The sequence below is a fragment of the Acipenser ruthenus genome, chromosome 29 (genome assembly GCF_902713425.1).
Source record: "Acipenser ruthenus chromosome 29, fAciRut3.2 maternal haplotype, whole genome shotgun sequence".
Classification (NCBI taxonomy): domain Eukaryota; kingdom Metazoa; phylum Chordata; class Actinopteri; order Acipenseriformes; family Acipenseridae; genus Acipenser; species Acipenser ruthenus.
In genome coordinates this window covers 933,065-947,455 of record NC_081217.1, presented here as the reverse complement: position 1 = coordinate 947,455, position 14,391 = coordinate 933,065, and the positions used below count along the sequence as shown (strand labels likewise).

The 14,391-nt window shown below is 48.1% G+C and overlaps 1 protein-coding gene across 3 annotated transcripts in view; it reads right to left on the bottom strand.

The window, feature by feature from the left end:
- Window positions 1-14,391, bottom strand: part of LOC117421096 (protein MTSS 1-like) — a 56,709-nt gene that overhangs the window by 22,075 nt on the left and 20,243 nt on the right. For all 3 annotated transcript variants that reach the window (XM_059004466.1, XM_059004467.1, XM_059004468.1), the window contains exons 4-6: window positions 7,432-7,516; window positions 5,142-5,233; window positions 4,787-4,861 (exon numbers count right to left, since the gene is read on the bottom strand). In XM_059004466.1, the coding sequence (XP_058860449.1) occupies window positions 4,787-4,861; window positions 5,142-5,233; window positions 7,432-7,516 (252 nt within the window). The remainder of the gene's footprint in view (window positions 1-4,786; window positions 4,862-5,141; window positions 5,234-7,431; window positions 7,517-14,391) is intronic.

Sequence of the window (14,391 nt, the reverse complement as noted above, 5' to 3'; positions counted from 1 at the left end):
GAGACCCCGTGTAACCTCACAGCCTCTGTCTCTAATCACTTTACTGAACCGCACCCCTCCGAGACCCCGTGTAACCTCACAGCCCTGTCTCTAATCACTTTACTGAACCGCACCCCTCCGAGACCCCGTGTAACCTCACAGCCCTGTCTCTAATCACTTTACTGAACCGCACCCCTCCGAGACCCCGTGTAACCTCACAGCCCTGTCTCTAATCACTTTACTGAACCGCACCCCTCCGAGACCCCGTGTAACCTCACAGCCCTGTCTCTAATCACTTTACTGAACCGCACCCCTCCGAGACCCCGTGTAACCTCACAGCCTCTGTCTCTAATCACTTTACTGAACCGCACCCCTCCGAGACCCCGTGTAACCTCACAGCCTCTGTCTCTAATCACTTTACTGAACCGCACCCCTCCGAGACCCCGTGTAACCTCACAGCCTCTGTCTCTAATCACTTTACTGAACCGCACCCCTCCGAGACCCCGTGTAACCTCACAGCCCTGTCTCTAATCACTTTACTGAACCGCACCCCTCCGAGACCCCGTGTAACCTCACAGCCCTGTCTCTAATCACTTTACTGAACCGCACCCCTCCGAGACCCCGTGTAACCTCACAGCCTCTGTCTCTAATCACTTTACTGAACCGCACCCCTCCGAGACCCCGTGTAACCTCACAGCCTCTGTCTCTAATCACTTTACTGAACCGCACCCCTCCGAGACCCCGTGTAACCTCACAGCCCTGTCTCTAATCACTTTACTGAACCGCACCCCTCCGAGACCCCGTGTAACCTCACAGCCTCTGTCTCTAATCACTTTACTGAACCGCACCCCTCCGAGACCCCGTGTAACCTCACAGCCCTGTCTCTAATCACTTTACTGAACCGCACCCCTCCGAGACCCCGTGTAACCTCACAGCCCTGTCTCTAATCACTTTACTGAACCGCACCCCTCCGAGACCCCGTGTAACCTCACAGCCCTGTCTCTAATCACTTTACTGAACCGCACCCCTCCGAGACCCCGTGTAACCTCACAGCCCTGTCTCTAATCACTTTACTGAACCGCACCCCTCCGAGACCCCGTGTAACCTCACAGCCCTGTCTCTAATCACTTTACTGAACCGCACCCCTCCGAGACCCCGTGTAACCTCACAGCCCTGTCTCTAATCACTTTACTGAACCGCACCCCTCCGAGACCCCGTGTAACCTCACAGCCTCTGTCTCTAATCACTTTACTGAACCGCACCCCTCCGAGACCCCGTGTAACCTCACAGCCTCTGTCTCTAATCACTTTACTGAACCGCACCCCTCCGAGACCCCGTGTAACCTCACAGCCTCTGTCTCTAATCACTTTACTGAACCGCACCCCTCCGAGACCCCGTGTAACCTCACAGCCTCTGTCTCTAATCACTTTACTGAACCGCACCCCTCCGAGACCCCGTGTAACCTCACAGCCTCTGTCTCTAATCACTTTACTGAACCGCACCCCTCCGAGACCCCGTGTAACCTCACAGCCTCTGTCTCTAATCACTTTACTGAACCGCACCCCTCCGAGACCCCGTGTAACCTCACAGCCCTGTCTCTAATCACTTTACTGAACCGCACCCCTCCGAGACCCCGTGTAACCTCACAGCCTCTGTCTCTAATCACTTTACTGAACCGCACCCCTCCGAGACCCCGTGTAACCTCACAGCCTCTGTCTCTAATCACTTTACTGAACCGCACCCCTCCGAGACCCCGTGTAACCTCACAGCCCTGTCTCTAATCACTTTACTGAACCGCACCCCTCCGAGACCCCGTGTAACCTCACAGCCTCTGTCTCTAATCACTTTACTGAACCGCACCCCTCCGAGACCCCGTGTAACCTCACAGCCTCTGTCTCTAATCACTTTACTGAACCGCACCCCTCCGAGACCCCGTGTAACCTCACAGCCTCTGTCTCTAATCACTTTACTGAACCGCACCCCTCCGAGACCCCGTGTAACCTCACAGCCCTGTCTCTAATCACTTTACTGAACCGCACCCCTCCGAGACCCCGTGTAACCTCACAGCCCTGTCTCTAATCACTTTACTGAACCGCACCCCTCCGAGACCCCGTGTAACCTCACAGCCTCTGTCTCTAAATCAGGCCAATGAGATCGTGCCGCTGACCTAGATTCAGTGAACCGCTCCCTCAGTACCAAACGCAATCAAAATGAAGCAGCCATTAGCATGCTAATGTTTCCACAGCTTTGCATTTCAACAATACAAATTAGATTAGATCATCATTATTATTATTATTTGTGACCTCATTAGTGTACAGCTCACAGCACTGGTTTGTTGCTTTACTGAGTTCTGCTTGTTTGTGGAGCACCATTAACACTTGAAATGCAATGCCTGTGGATTGATGGTGTGGCTGCGTTTCTGGGATCTGTTAGCACGTCTCTCCCGGTACAGTAGCAATCACAAGGTCTAAAAATACCAGCAGTGCCAGCAGAGCTACAGGAGAAACGGCGTTCTCACTTTGTACTTCAGAAAACGACATGTGAAGTGTATAATACTGCATAACAGGGCCAGCACACACACACACACAATATATTATAGTGTACACCTTGGTTCATAATGGACATCCAAAAAAGGGGCTATCTATTCCAATAACAGGGCAAGTTCATTAAGCCGTTTGCTAATGGTCTCAAGAACCACAGAATGCCCACGTTGCAGCAGGAGCCTCACTTTATCCCCCGCGCTGCTGAGGATGAAAACACAAGCAAGCGCTGCAGAACGGTTTCCTGTCCAGTGACTGCCAATGCCAAGGGTCCTTCATACTGTCCTTTACCCCTCTCTCCCCCAGGCAGAGGGAACCCAATCCTTCCATTAGAGGAGGGAGGGACACAGCCAAGCTCTGGGAATGCTAATCCCTTCTCTCCACTGGAACCAAATCTCGGATTTCAGCTCCGAAAATCTAGGAAAAAAAAAAGCTAGAAATGCCTAATTAAAGGAAGGCTTCAAATACAGCAGATCAGGATGCTTCAGAATAAATATAACTGCAACAGGAAGCCAGCCTGCTGCCAAGTGCAATCGCTGTAGTGCTCATCCAGCTCATCTGACAGATACAAAGGGATGTGTCGTTCTTCGACTTCTAAAAGGGGAAAACACTTCTCCTCCTAACAGCACAAAACTGTTTCCACTCGTGCAGCAGAATGGAGCTCGGTGTGTGTGAGGGTGTCAGGGTGTGCGTGTGTGTGTCAGGGTGTGCGGGTGTCAGGGTGTGCGTGTGTGAGAGGGTGTCAGGGTGTGGGTGTGTGTGTGTGTGTGTGAGGGTGTCAGGGTGTGCGGGTGTCAGGGTGTGCGTGTGTGTGAGGGTGTCAGGGTGTCAGGGTGTCAGGGTGTGCGTGTGTGTGAGGGTGTCAGGGTGTGCGGGTGTCAGGGTGTGTGTGTGAGAGGGTGAGAGGGTGTCAGGGTGTGGGTGTGTGTGTGTGTGTGTGAGGGTGTCAGGGTATGCGGGTGTCAGGGTGTGCGTGTGTGTGAGGGTGTCAGGGTGTGCGTGTGTGTGAGGGTGTCAGGGTGTGCGGGTGTCAGGGTGTGCGTGTGTGTGAGGGTGTCAGGGTGTGGGTGTGTGTGTGTGTGCGCGAGGGTGTCAGGGTGTGCGTGTGTCAGGGTGTGCGGGTGTGTCTGTGTGAGTGTTTGTGTTCAATGGCTGTTTTGTAATTTTATGATTTATAATTATTAATATATAGTATTATTTTCAATATACTTAATACATAAGTACTGTAATAATACAAAGGATTTTTGGCCATCAGACTAAACTGGGAGAGTTTTCATCTTCTGAGCCCTTACCCTGAAGCTGCACCAGTGAGAAATGAGCAAGTCAATTGATCTTGCAACATTTAAAACAGATAAGTAAATAATATGAATCTTCATGGCAGCTATGGTTAGCGACTGTCTGATTGTTCTATTGAACCAGCTCACATTATACAAGACTGGAAAGGCCATTCAGAAAAATAACCCGGCGTCTCTCTGGATGACTCAACAATTGCATTACAGCAGTGTTCACTAGGTGGACAGATTCTCCCCCTCTCCCCTCTCAGAAGGCTGGCCCTGGTGGAGACAAGGTCTAATCTGTATAGTTTGGATGTGGAAACTGAAACTGGAAAACAGCAGCTCCATGGAAAGCCAACAAAGAGATAACTGTATCGGAGTCCTTGGCCAGCAGGATCCACTCATCCATAACAAACAGAGCTAGTGCTCTCCACACTCATTAAAGATCGATTGAACTGCCCCGGGAACTCAACCCCGTTCAGCAGAACAATGCCCCTCCTCTTCAGCTCCATCCAGATCTGGGATCCAATTAATAGAAGAAAAAAAGAAACCCATGAATGACGAACGCGGGGTCTTGCAATGCGTAGTCTAACTTCGGGAGTCACAAGGATCATTTTAATGCAAATGCAGGGCAGCCAGGTCGGTAGGCAGTTATTATACTGGACAGCAATGACTGAAGCGGTGTTATGAAATGAAATCCCGATTGCTAGGTACTAGCATCAAACTAGATTGTGTGTGAGTGTGAATTACTAAAACAGGAAACACAGTAACTTGAATACGCCCCAGAGGCATGGGGGTACAGGAGAAGCAGCCCAATCAGCAAGGCAAACAGAGCTCAAGTTCAGCCCCAGAACTCCAAACACAAGATCAGAGCCACTGAAGTTCAGCCCCAGAACTCCAAACACAAGATCAGCCCCACTGAAGTTCAGCCCCAGAACTCCAAACACAAGATCAGAGCCACTGATCTCAGAGGAGCTCTGCACACCAGCCTACCTTTCTTTACTCTCTTCTGCAGCTTGATTGTATCCGAGGATTTCTTCTTGATGTTCGCCCGGGCTTTCTTGTACTCTGAAAAAGAAGTGAACGAGGAGGAGAAGTTAAATGCCGGCTTTTCTTTATCCCCATCTTGTTGCTTTTCTTTTCTGAAAACGAACACAGTACACACTTCTTTAAAAGGAACATTCGATTTTTAAAAAGATATATTGTGACCGCACTACTGTACTTTCTACAAAATGACAGCTAATTTGCACAACTGCTTGCCAAAAAAAAAAAAGAAAACTCTCCGATACTTGAGTCTGTGAACCCCCCACCCCACCCCCGGACACAGACCCTGGGAAGACTGGCTCACCTTTCGCATGGTCCTTGTCTAACTGGCTGGCCACCTTCTTCCACTCTTCGATTTTCAACTCCAGGGGGTTTATTAAACTGTCCGTCAGGGCACTGCAACAAAAGCACAGGAATGAAGAGAGGCTCGGTGCTGTACCTCCGCCATTCAACTGGCCTCATGATAGCATGCCTCTTCAGTCCTGCACCAAACCCTTGGTGCAGACCCCGCCACCAGCAAGCAGATATGGACTGGAAGAAACATGGATTAATCCTAGCTTCTCATCTCACTGGGGAGGTAGGGGGCTGAGGTCACACTGCATCTATATGTGCATCTCACAAAGGGGGAGAAAGACGAAACTAAAGAAAAGGGTAAAGCAAGAACAGATGCTCTGATTATTGTCTTTTAATATTGTAAGTAAGTTTTTTTCTCAAAACAGCCAACCCAATATTTCTGTATGTTAACATACCTTTGTCAAGGAAAAGTGTGTTTGAAAACAAACAATGTATGTATGTATGTACGTATGTATGTAAATGACTTTGTTTTCATTATTAATAACTATGTTTAAACTGGCCACGGTTTTGAAGAATGTATCACGTTTCAGAGTATGCCACGAATCTCCAGCTCGCACTGTGACCTGCCTGCATTGCTGCCATTGCCGTGTTTAAGATGCCATGCCTGCCCTGTCAGGGAACGGCCTGACCTCTAACACAGAGCAGCTGGGGCTCCAGTTTAAACAGGGAGCGAGCTGCTGCTGCACTGATACACACACACACACCCACACACCCACACACCCACACACCCACACACACACAGCTTCTCTTACAGCTCACAGCAAATGGAATGCAGGTTTAGAGAAGCAGAGACACACTTGAGGGGGAGGGGTGGGGGGCAGAACGCAAGCCAGACAGAAGAGTATTCTGAAGATATACATGCAGGGCACGGAAAAGGAAGGAGTCAGGACCTGGGCCCCTGACTCTGCAGTTTCAGTTAAGCTGCCTTGTTCACTGGAATTGAATCACATGTTGCATGTGGGGGTATTCCTTACACTGCGACTCCTGAAATACTGAGCACTGTTAACACACGTGCAGAATTCAGCCACATCCGCTGAGAATCACAATCTGTATTCCACAGGAGCTTCTTCTGCACAAACTCCCACTTATAACGCTGATTTCCATGTCACTGCAGCCGACGCTGTAATTAATTGTACCGTACCATCTCCATGGAGCTCAGAAAGAGAGTTCATCAAAATCAAGCAATTCATTACAAGCCAACTGGTTAGTAAATGATGTAGGTATTATATCCAGTCTAGTCCTGTATGTAGGGACCCGCAGAGCTGGGGTAAAGCTCTTCATTCTAGTCCTGTATGCAGGGACCCGCAGAGCTGGGGTAAAGCTCTTCATTCTAGTCCTGTATGCAGGGACCCGCGGAGCTGGGGTAAAGCTCTTCATTCTAGTCCTGTATGGAGGGACCCGCAGAGCTGGGGTAAAGCTCTTCATTCTAGTCCTGTATGCAGGGACCCGCGGAGCTGGGGTAAAGCTCTTCATTCTAGTCCTGTATGCAGGGACCCGCGGAGCTGGGGTAAAGCTCTTCATTCTAGTCCTGTATGGAGGGACCCGCAGAGCTGGGGTAAAGCTCTTCATTCTAGTCCTGTATGTAGGGACCCGCAGAGCTGGGGTAAAGCTCTTCATTCTAGACCTGTATGCAGGGACCCGCGGAGCTGGGGTAAAGCTCTTCATTCTAGTCCTGTATGTAGGGACCCGCGGAGCTGGGGTAAAGCTCTTCATTCTAGTCCTGTATGTAGGGACCCGCAGAGCTGGGGTAAAGCTCTTCATTCTAGTCCTGTATGCAGGGACCCGCAGAGCTGGGGTAAAGCTCTTCATTCTAGCCCTGTATGTAGGGACCCGCAGAGCTGGGGTAAAGCTCTTCATTCCAGTCCTGTATGCAGGGACCCGCGGAGCTGGGGTAAAGCTCTTCATTCTAGTCCTGTATGCAGGGACCCGCGGAGCTGGGGTAAAGCTCTTCATTCTAGACCTGTATGCAGGGACCCGCAGAGCTGGGGTAAAGCTCTTCATTCCAGTCCTGTATGCAGGGACCTGCGGAGCTGGGGTAAAGCTCTTCATTCTAGACCTGTATGCAGGGACCCGCGGAGCTGGGGTAAAGCTCTTCATTCTAGACCTGTATGCAGGGACCCGCAGAGCTGGGGTAAAGCTCTTCATTCCAGTCCTGTATGCAGGGACCTGCGGAGCTGGGGTAAAGCTCTTCATTCTAGTCCTGTATGCAGGGACCCGCGGAGCTGGGGTAAAGCACTTACCTTGTGAACAGTTTGAGCTTAGACTCGATGCTTCGATGCCTCATACACATCCTGGTCAGGGCGGAACCAATTTCTTTAGTTGCACCTGAAACACAGAGAGAGAGAGAAACAGCGTGAGTGTCTGGTGGTTGTGATGAAGGTGCAGCAGCAGCAGCAGCAGAGCTTGGGGTAATCGCGCTGTACACTGAGATTTTATACTGAAGTTACAAACGATGCTTAATTAAATTAACATTATAGAAAGGCTTTCTTAGAAAAAGGACTGCGAATTGTTTTTTTTGTTGCAACGTTGTTTTTGCATGGTTTTTAAAAGCACAGATTAACTGAACTACGGTCAGAAAATTACGAACATCTTAAAAAGCCGTTTTTATTCTTTCGTCATACAGCAACGTGTGCTGCTTAATCAAAGCAGGAGTGAATTGAATTCTAAAAAAAGCAACACAAGCCATTTTCATGCCGTTACAGTAAACGTTAACGCATTAAAGAATCGGCTGTGTGTGTGTGTGTGTGTGTGTGTGTGTGTGTGTGTCTGCTCATCATAAATACAGTAACACACACTGGATAGATCTGCATCCTTATCTGGCTCCATTGCAGGGATGGAAGCAAGACCCCTATTGCATACTGTAGCATAATCACCCATTCCAGCTTTTAATAGGAGTTTGATTAGCCACAGTGTATCCCGTTCAGTCACGCTGTGCACAACTCTACCATGTTAAGTTTCCTGTCTATATACCCGCTTTATAATGCCTGGATGTTTTTTTTCAAAGTCATGTCAGGCCAACTTGTCAAACTCCAGAAGGCTGTCAGTTAAACTCCACCCCTACAGTACTTGAGCACGCCTGAACGGTCTAGCTCACAGTTCTGCACATCCCTGTTTTTGAATTTATGGTTTTATTTGCTACATACTGCAATTCCAGAGCGCTCAGACACTCTGTCAATAAGAGTCTAATCTGTGCAGTTTGATCCAGAGAAGGGAACAGCCCTGTGACAGAGCCTCGCCCTGGGAACCCAATGAAAGGCTATTGTAACCACCTTGTCATAAAACACAGGGTTTCCTATGGTGAGAACGCGGCCCATGGGCTGACAGGGGGAGCGTTTATACTCTACTTGCGACAGGATTACAAAGAAAAGGGCTTGCGAAAGAAATGATCCTGAGCCGTAATGAATTCTCTTTTGTTTCGCTTTCAGCTCTGTGAACAAAGTCCAGTTGTACTGTGCACTGCTTCTGTGTTCACAGAGCCCCACAGGTACGCTGCACCCACCACGTCCGGCTGGGACAGCTACAGCACAGAGGACCTTGAAATGGTTACACAGTGCGTGGCTGCGACGTTGCTATAGAGATCCCAGAAGCAATGCAACAACAATGAATAATTTGTACCTCGATCAGTACTGTACATGCCCCAGAAGAAACCTGCAAGCACTGTGCAGCGCTGCCAGCTCTGTGATTAGAGTCTCCTTGCATCGTGCTACAGTTTAAACATAGAGATCCACCCTAACAGTACAGGAGATTCATTCATTCAAGCAGGCACAGGGCACTGCACTGCCCTTCAGATGCATCTAAAGACGCATGCAGCAATCAGAATAGCAGCACTGGATTGGACACTCTGCTCCAGCACGCAGCTACAGTGCAGGAGTAGAATATGCATTCAGCCTTCTCAAGCCTTTACTTAAAGCATCAACCGTTCCTCTCCGAGGTTTCTTAGGCTACAAAACACAAAGCTCTCGTTAGTCAAGGACAGACTGCTCGTTAGTATCACCTGCTGGTAAATACAGCAGCTGATTGAATCGATTCAGTGAGATGGGCTAATGTAAATGACCCCCAGTCTCCCGGATGGGCAATAGAGTATGTAAGGAGCGTGTTGCTCGTACGAGGACTGCTGGATTACTGAAAACAGGAAGGGAATACCCGCGGGATGCTCCTGCATGGATCTCCTGTTCCTCGCGTTGGTGGATTTCGCAGGCAAATGCACTCCGACACCAACGGCTTCCAAAATATTGATTTGATCTGCGCAGCCGAAAAGGAAGCCCGGGTTCCAAAGTACAGGACATGCCCGCACCGAAGCCATCGTCCTCAGTGTCGTTCACCCAGAACAGAGAACAAACGCTCCTGAAACACATCCGCCAGAACCTCTGGGAGCAGGCTGCAGCTGGGCTAATACACCCCAGCCACAAGCGTCTCCTGAGCCCGGCTAACACTGACCTGTCATGTGGGGATGTGTTTGAACCTGGGCTTAACAGGGGGCATGGATTTACACCAAGGGCTTAAAAACAAAACACACCTTAGTGGAGCTGCAAGAGTTAAAAGATAAAATTCTATGGATTGTTGAGCAGTTGTGCCGAAGGGTCAGATAAGGGTTAGGGTCAGATAAGCAAGCACCAGTCTCCCTCCCTCCGTCCCTCCCTCTCGAACTCCAAACACAGATATTTCATTAAGTGTCTTGGGTTTCAGGGTCACAAGTCACATCCTGACTGAAGCAGGTCTCCACCAGTTTCCTACTTCATGAATAGAAAGTGTTTTATATGAAGCAGTGTCCCAATCCAGCAGCACAGCTGGACAGCTTTACAGAACGTTTAGGTGATTGGAGAGCCAAGCAGCTGTTTAGTGTTGCAAATTAAACGAGAATTGTTTTTTTAATTGGGGCTGCAATTCATTTTAAATGGAGTCGTTCCAGGTAATATAATGTGCAGCACATACAGAATATGCAGGGAATGCACTAGAATACGAATGAAAGGGTTAAATATTTTACTGATGCACCAACCAGCTAAGAGGATACGACCCCTCTGGGAGTTGGATATATTCCAGCACTTCCAGAAAATCTGCCCTCCAGGAAACAAACATCAATAAGGATCGGGATGCATTCACTCTTCAAGCTCCAGGCAGATTCCCAGAGTGTTTTTACAAAGCCTTCTCCCCACACAGGAAAAGCAATGCTTCAACTCCACAGGGCAGTAAATACATAACCCAGCTGGCGATTTGGACTGGGGACCGATCCCATCACTAAAGCTCGGCACAGCCGTCTATACAACACCGGCGTGCAGGCCACCGTCCTGGTAAAAATCCAAGCAGAAATAAAGAAACTGAAATCCTCCATCAAAGCGAGCATGCCATCTATACATTCAGATTCTTAAACATAACCAGGAGGAGCCTCCAGCACTGGGCTGCAGGTCACGGTCCACCTGCACAGCCACCTTCTTTCACAAACTTCGCTTAACCTTTTCCACCCTCGTCAAACCCAGTTCCCGTCAACAGGAATGGAAAAGTACATTTCTGACAGCTAATTAAATCAGGATGAAACTGGGAGAGCTCTTCAAAAGAGCTGCCACCTAAAACAAACCATTTTCTGAGCAGCAATATTATAAAACAAGGGATGCATTTCTGCTGGTGCGCAAGCAACCACCCCTACTGTTCTCTCTACGTTTCACTCAGAGCAAAAGGTAAAAATAAAGAAAGGTTATAACCACGTTTTAATCATCAAATAATAAGCTCAACTGTTCTGTGGGGGAGAAACCCAGGTGTGGTTTTAACCCCCGTTGGATATTCTAACTTCCAACACTTGTCATTAGCAGTGGAGATGAAGAGAGTTACAGTAGCCGACACACAGGAAGTGCGACAGTAACTACCGCTCCTCGTCTCTCTGGGACAGGAGGTTTAAAACACAAACACAGGCCTGTGGGTGTTTTCTGAATCCCTGCGGTGAAAACCACGAAACCCTGCCACGAGTCCTGGATGTGCAGACATCTCTCTGGTGATGTTTATTGTACTGTTACTGTGGTCTCTATGGCAACCAGCCTCTCGCTCCTCACATCAGGTGTTCCTCCCTCTGCTTCAGGAATGACTGATCCACACAAAGGGAGATACTGCACTGTATATACAGGGCTGCTTTCAGAAAGGACACACCCCGAGTTACACAAACACATCAATTATTTTAGATGCACTGCCATAGGGAGGGTCTGGGATGTCAAGAATAATGAAGCTATCGCTCCATCAGTGTGCAGAATGAGCGACTCCCTTCTCCGCTGTGTGATATACCACAGCTCAGGGCTGCAGGAAATGAACTCAACAGGTGTGTCTTATCAATATGAACGAGGTTCCTTCACCTGGGGAGGACTCTGTGACCGCCGGGTGAAACGAGGGGATGATTCGGAACCCAGAGGCACTCGTGGTTTCATGTGTAACCCTTTCAGTCTGGAATTCTTTTTGTTCAGCGGAAGAATGCGAAATGAAGTTCTAGAACTCAAAGAGGAACTTCTTTATTAAGTATACATGAGAACAGGGCAAAAAACCAAAAAAAATGAACCGTTTTAAGAGTTGATCTCAAGCCTGAACTTTTTTTGTTTTGCTCGATGAAGAAACGCAGGTGCATGTCTTAATGCTCTCAGTGAAGTCATATCCTTTTCCTGGTTTCCATTAGTGGATGTGTTTGTTTGTTTATATAAAATTTCCTGCATCACATCCTCCCTCTCGTTAAGCATATTTAAAAACAATGCTTCTGCTGCCCGACATTTTCACTTTACATTTTAAAAAATAAAACCTATGAAACGCAGCAGAGCAGGTGTGTGAAGAGATCCGCCATGCTCCTGTTGAGCAGGTCAGCCCTGGCTTCACTTCTGACACACTGCAGGCCAGTCCACCCCGACAGCCTTTAGACCATGAAAGCGTGGGGTTTATTTACATGTGCGTTTGATTACTGTTCACACAGCACAGCAGAAGCACCCAACTGCACAGTCAGCCATCTGAACTTTGGGAGAGGACTGGTTATCATATTGAAACTGCCAGAGTTTCAGAAATGACAGGGTTTATCAGAAGTCATATCGATTGAGCAATGGTATGGGTGTAGGGCCCTATAAGTACCATTGCCACATTCCTAAAGCCCCAGTCCGACTCAGCACATTGCTCTGCATGTGAGTTAACACAGGGACACACCTTACCGGGAGATATAAACTCTGCCCACAGTGGCTGCTCCCAGTTTAAGGTTACCGAGGGGGCGGAGAGTGACTGCCTGGCTGTTCCAGGAAGTGCAGCGTTCACATTTATCCAGGGCTTATCACGAAAACAAAAAAGTACGTTTGTTCTTGTGTACAAAGAAAAGAAAGCAAACAGGCATGCAACATAAGAGCTCAAGTGTTCTTTAAAAAGCAAAGCCCAGACTCGGATCAGAAAACGTGCTGTGGATAGGACGGGCTCTGCTGGGCAACCCCACTCAAGTGAAACTACTTTGAGTGATTCAGTTTCTCGAGCAATGCGTTTATTATTCACGATTCCTGGGTGAGCTGGACAGAGTAGCACTGTCTACATACTGTATATTCACACTGTGCTCGAGAGTGTCGTTGAGATTCAAGTAGGAGCTATTCCAGGTTTTTACAGAAGCTCTCTTCTGTGCTTTACCCTTAGGTCCTGATTGAGTTCACAGAACCGCCTGGAATGGCCCAGAAACCTTTATTACAAAGGGTTTAATTTGTATCCAGGTTTATGTTTGAGATCTTTTCAATAGAAATGAAAAAGGTAACCTGCAAACTGTATGTAAAAACACATGCACACACACAAACAAAACCCTCACTGACTGCTGACGGCTGCTTTGAAACCACGAGCTAGTGTGCCTTATTTGCATTAAATTTACTTGGCTACTAATAGCAACTGGTGAAGGTTATGCAAATATATGAAATAGAAATGCTCGTTCACAGCGGACACAAGATGACTGCAATACCTCTACTGGCGTGCAAAAAACATGAATGATTTTTTAATCCAATAAGATGCAAGAAAATCCACTGTTCGTGGCGGCTAATTAGAAACGACCCACGCTGAATCATGAGACACACGTGCAGGTTACTAATTAGTGGATGCACCTGAAAGAACAACACACAATTGAAATGTGGTAACCCTGTAATTCTGTCTCCAGAGAGAGAGGAACAGGGTCTTTTGTTAAACTCATTTTACAGACAGGCATTTCTTTGATCCAGTTGGTGCTTCCCGCTTGCCTATTGCCACTGTAGAAAGATGGGTGATTTTACATTCCGATCTTCTCAGATGAACAAACCCTTCAAGAGAGAGCCTCGGACAACGAAATAAAAAGGGGCACAACCTTGGGATCCGGGGTTCCCCTGTGCTGCACCCCTCCCCAAGTGGGACAGGAGATCAAGCCGGCCCCTCTCCCCCCCGCTGCCCCGCACAGAAGGACCTCTTTGTTTCATGTTATTAATCCAAACTGAGCTGCAGTCTCCAGTGAATTCAGTCTCCCAGTATCTAGGCACTATACTGGAGCACAAAAAACACATTCAGATTCTTCACAAAGACAAAAATAAGTGTGTTACAATCAAGGCCGTTTTGACTGACCACACACAGAATACAAATCTCTGCACGACACAACTTTAAGACCTGAGAAAACAAACGTGAGCAAGCAATACAGAAGCCCTCCTCATAAAAGATGTACAAAAAGGCACATCGACAGGTCATGGTTTTGTAACGCAGACGTATTTTCAAACAACCTTATTATCTGAACCAATGCAATCTCAGACTACAATTGCTTTTAATGTGTGCCCTTCAGTCAGTACTGCGTGAAGGTCTCAACTGACCCGATTAAAAACCACTGCAGCACCAACCCCAACCCCGCTAGAGACAGCAACGACACTGCAGCACCAACCCCAACCCCGCTACAGAGACAGCAACGATACTGCAGCACCAACCCCAACCCCGCTACAGAGACAGCAATAACAATGCTCTCTCAGAGCTGACTAGCCACGCAGTTCAGCAATCAAACCTAGAACCAACATTATTAAAACAGTAACTCAGAGAGAATTCCAGCCTTGGGAAACACTAGCCCATACTCTCCTTTATGGCGTCAGTGAAAGCCAGAGCCCTATATTCTAGCATCAGAGGCGACCACATGCCCACCCACAATTACAACTCACGCCAGCTCTACAAAAATAGCTCTTTGATAGTCCGGTTTCTGTTTGTGCGGTTTTGAA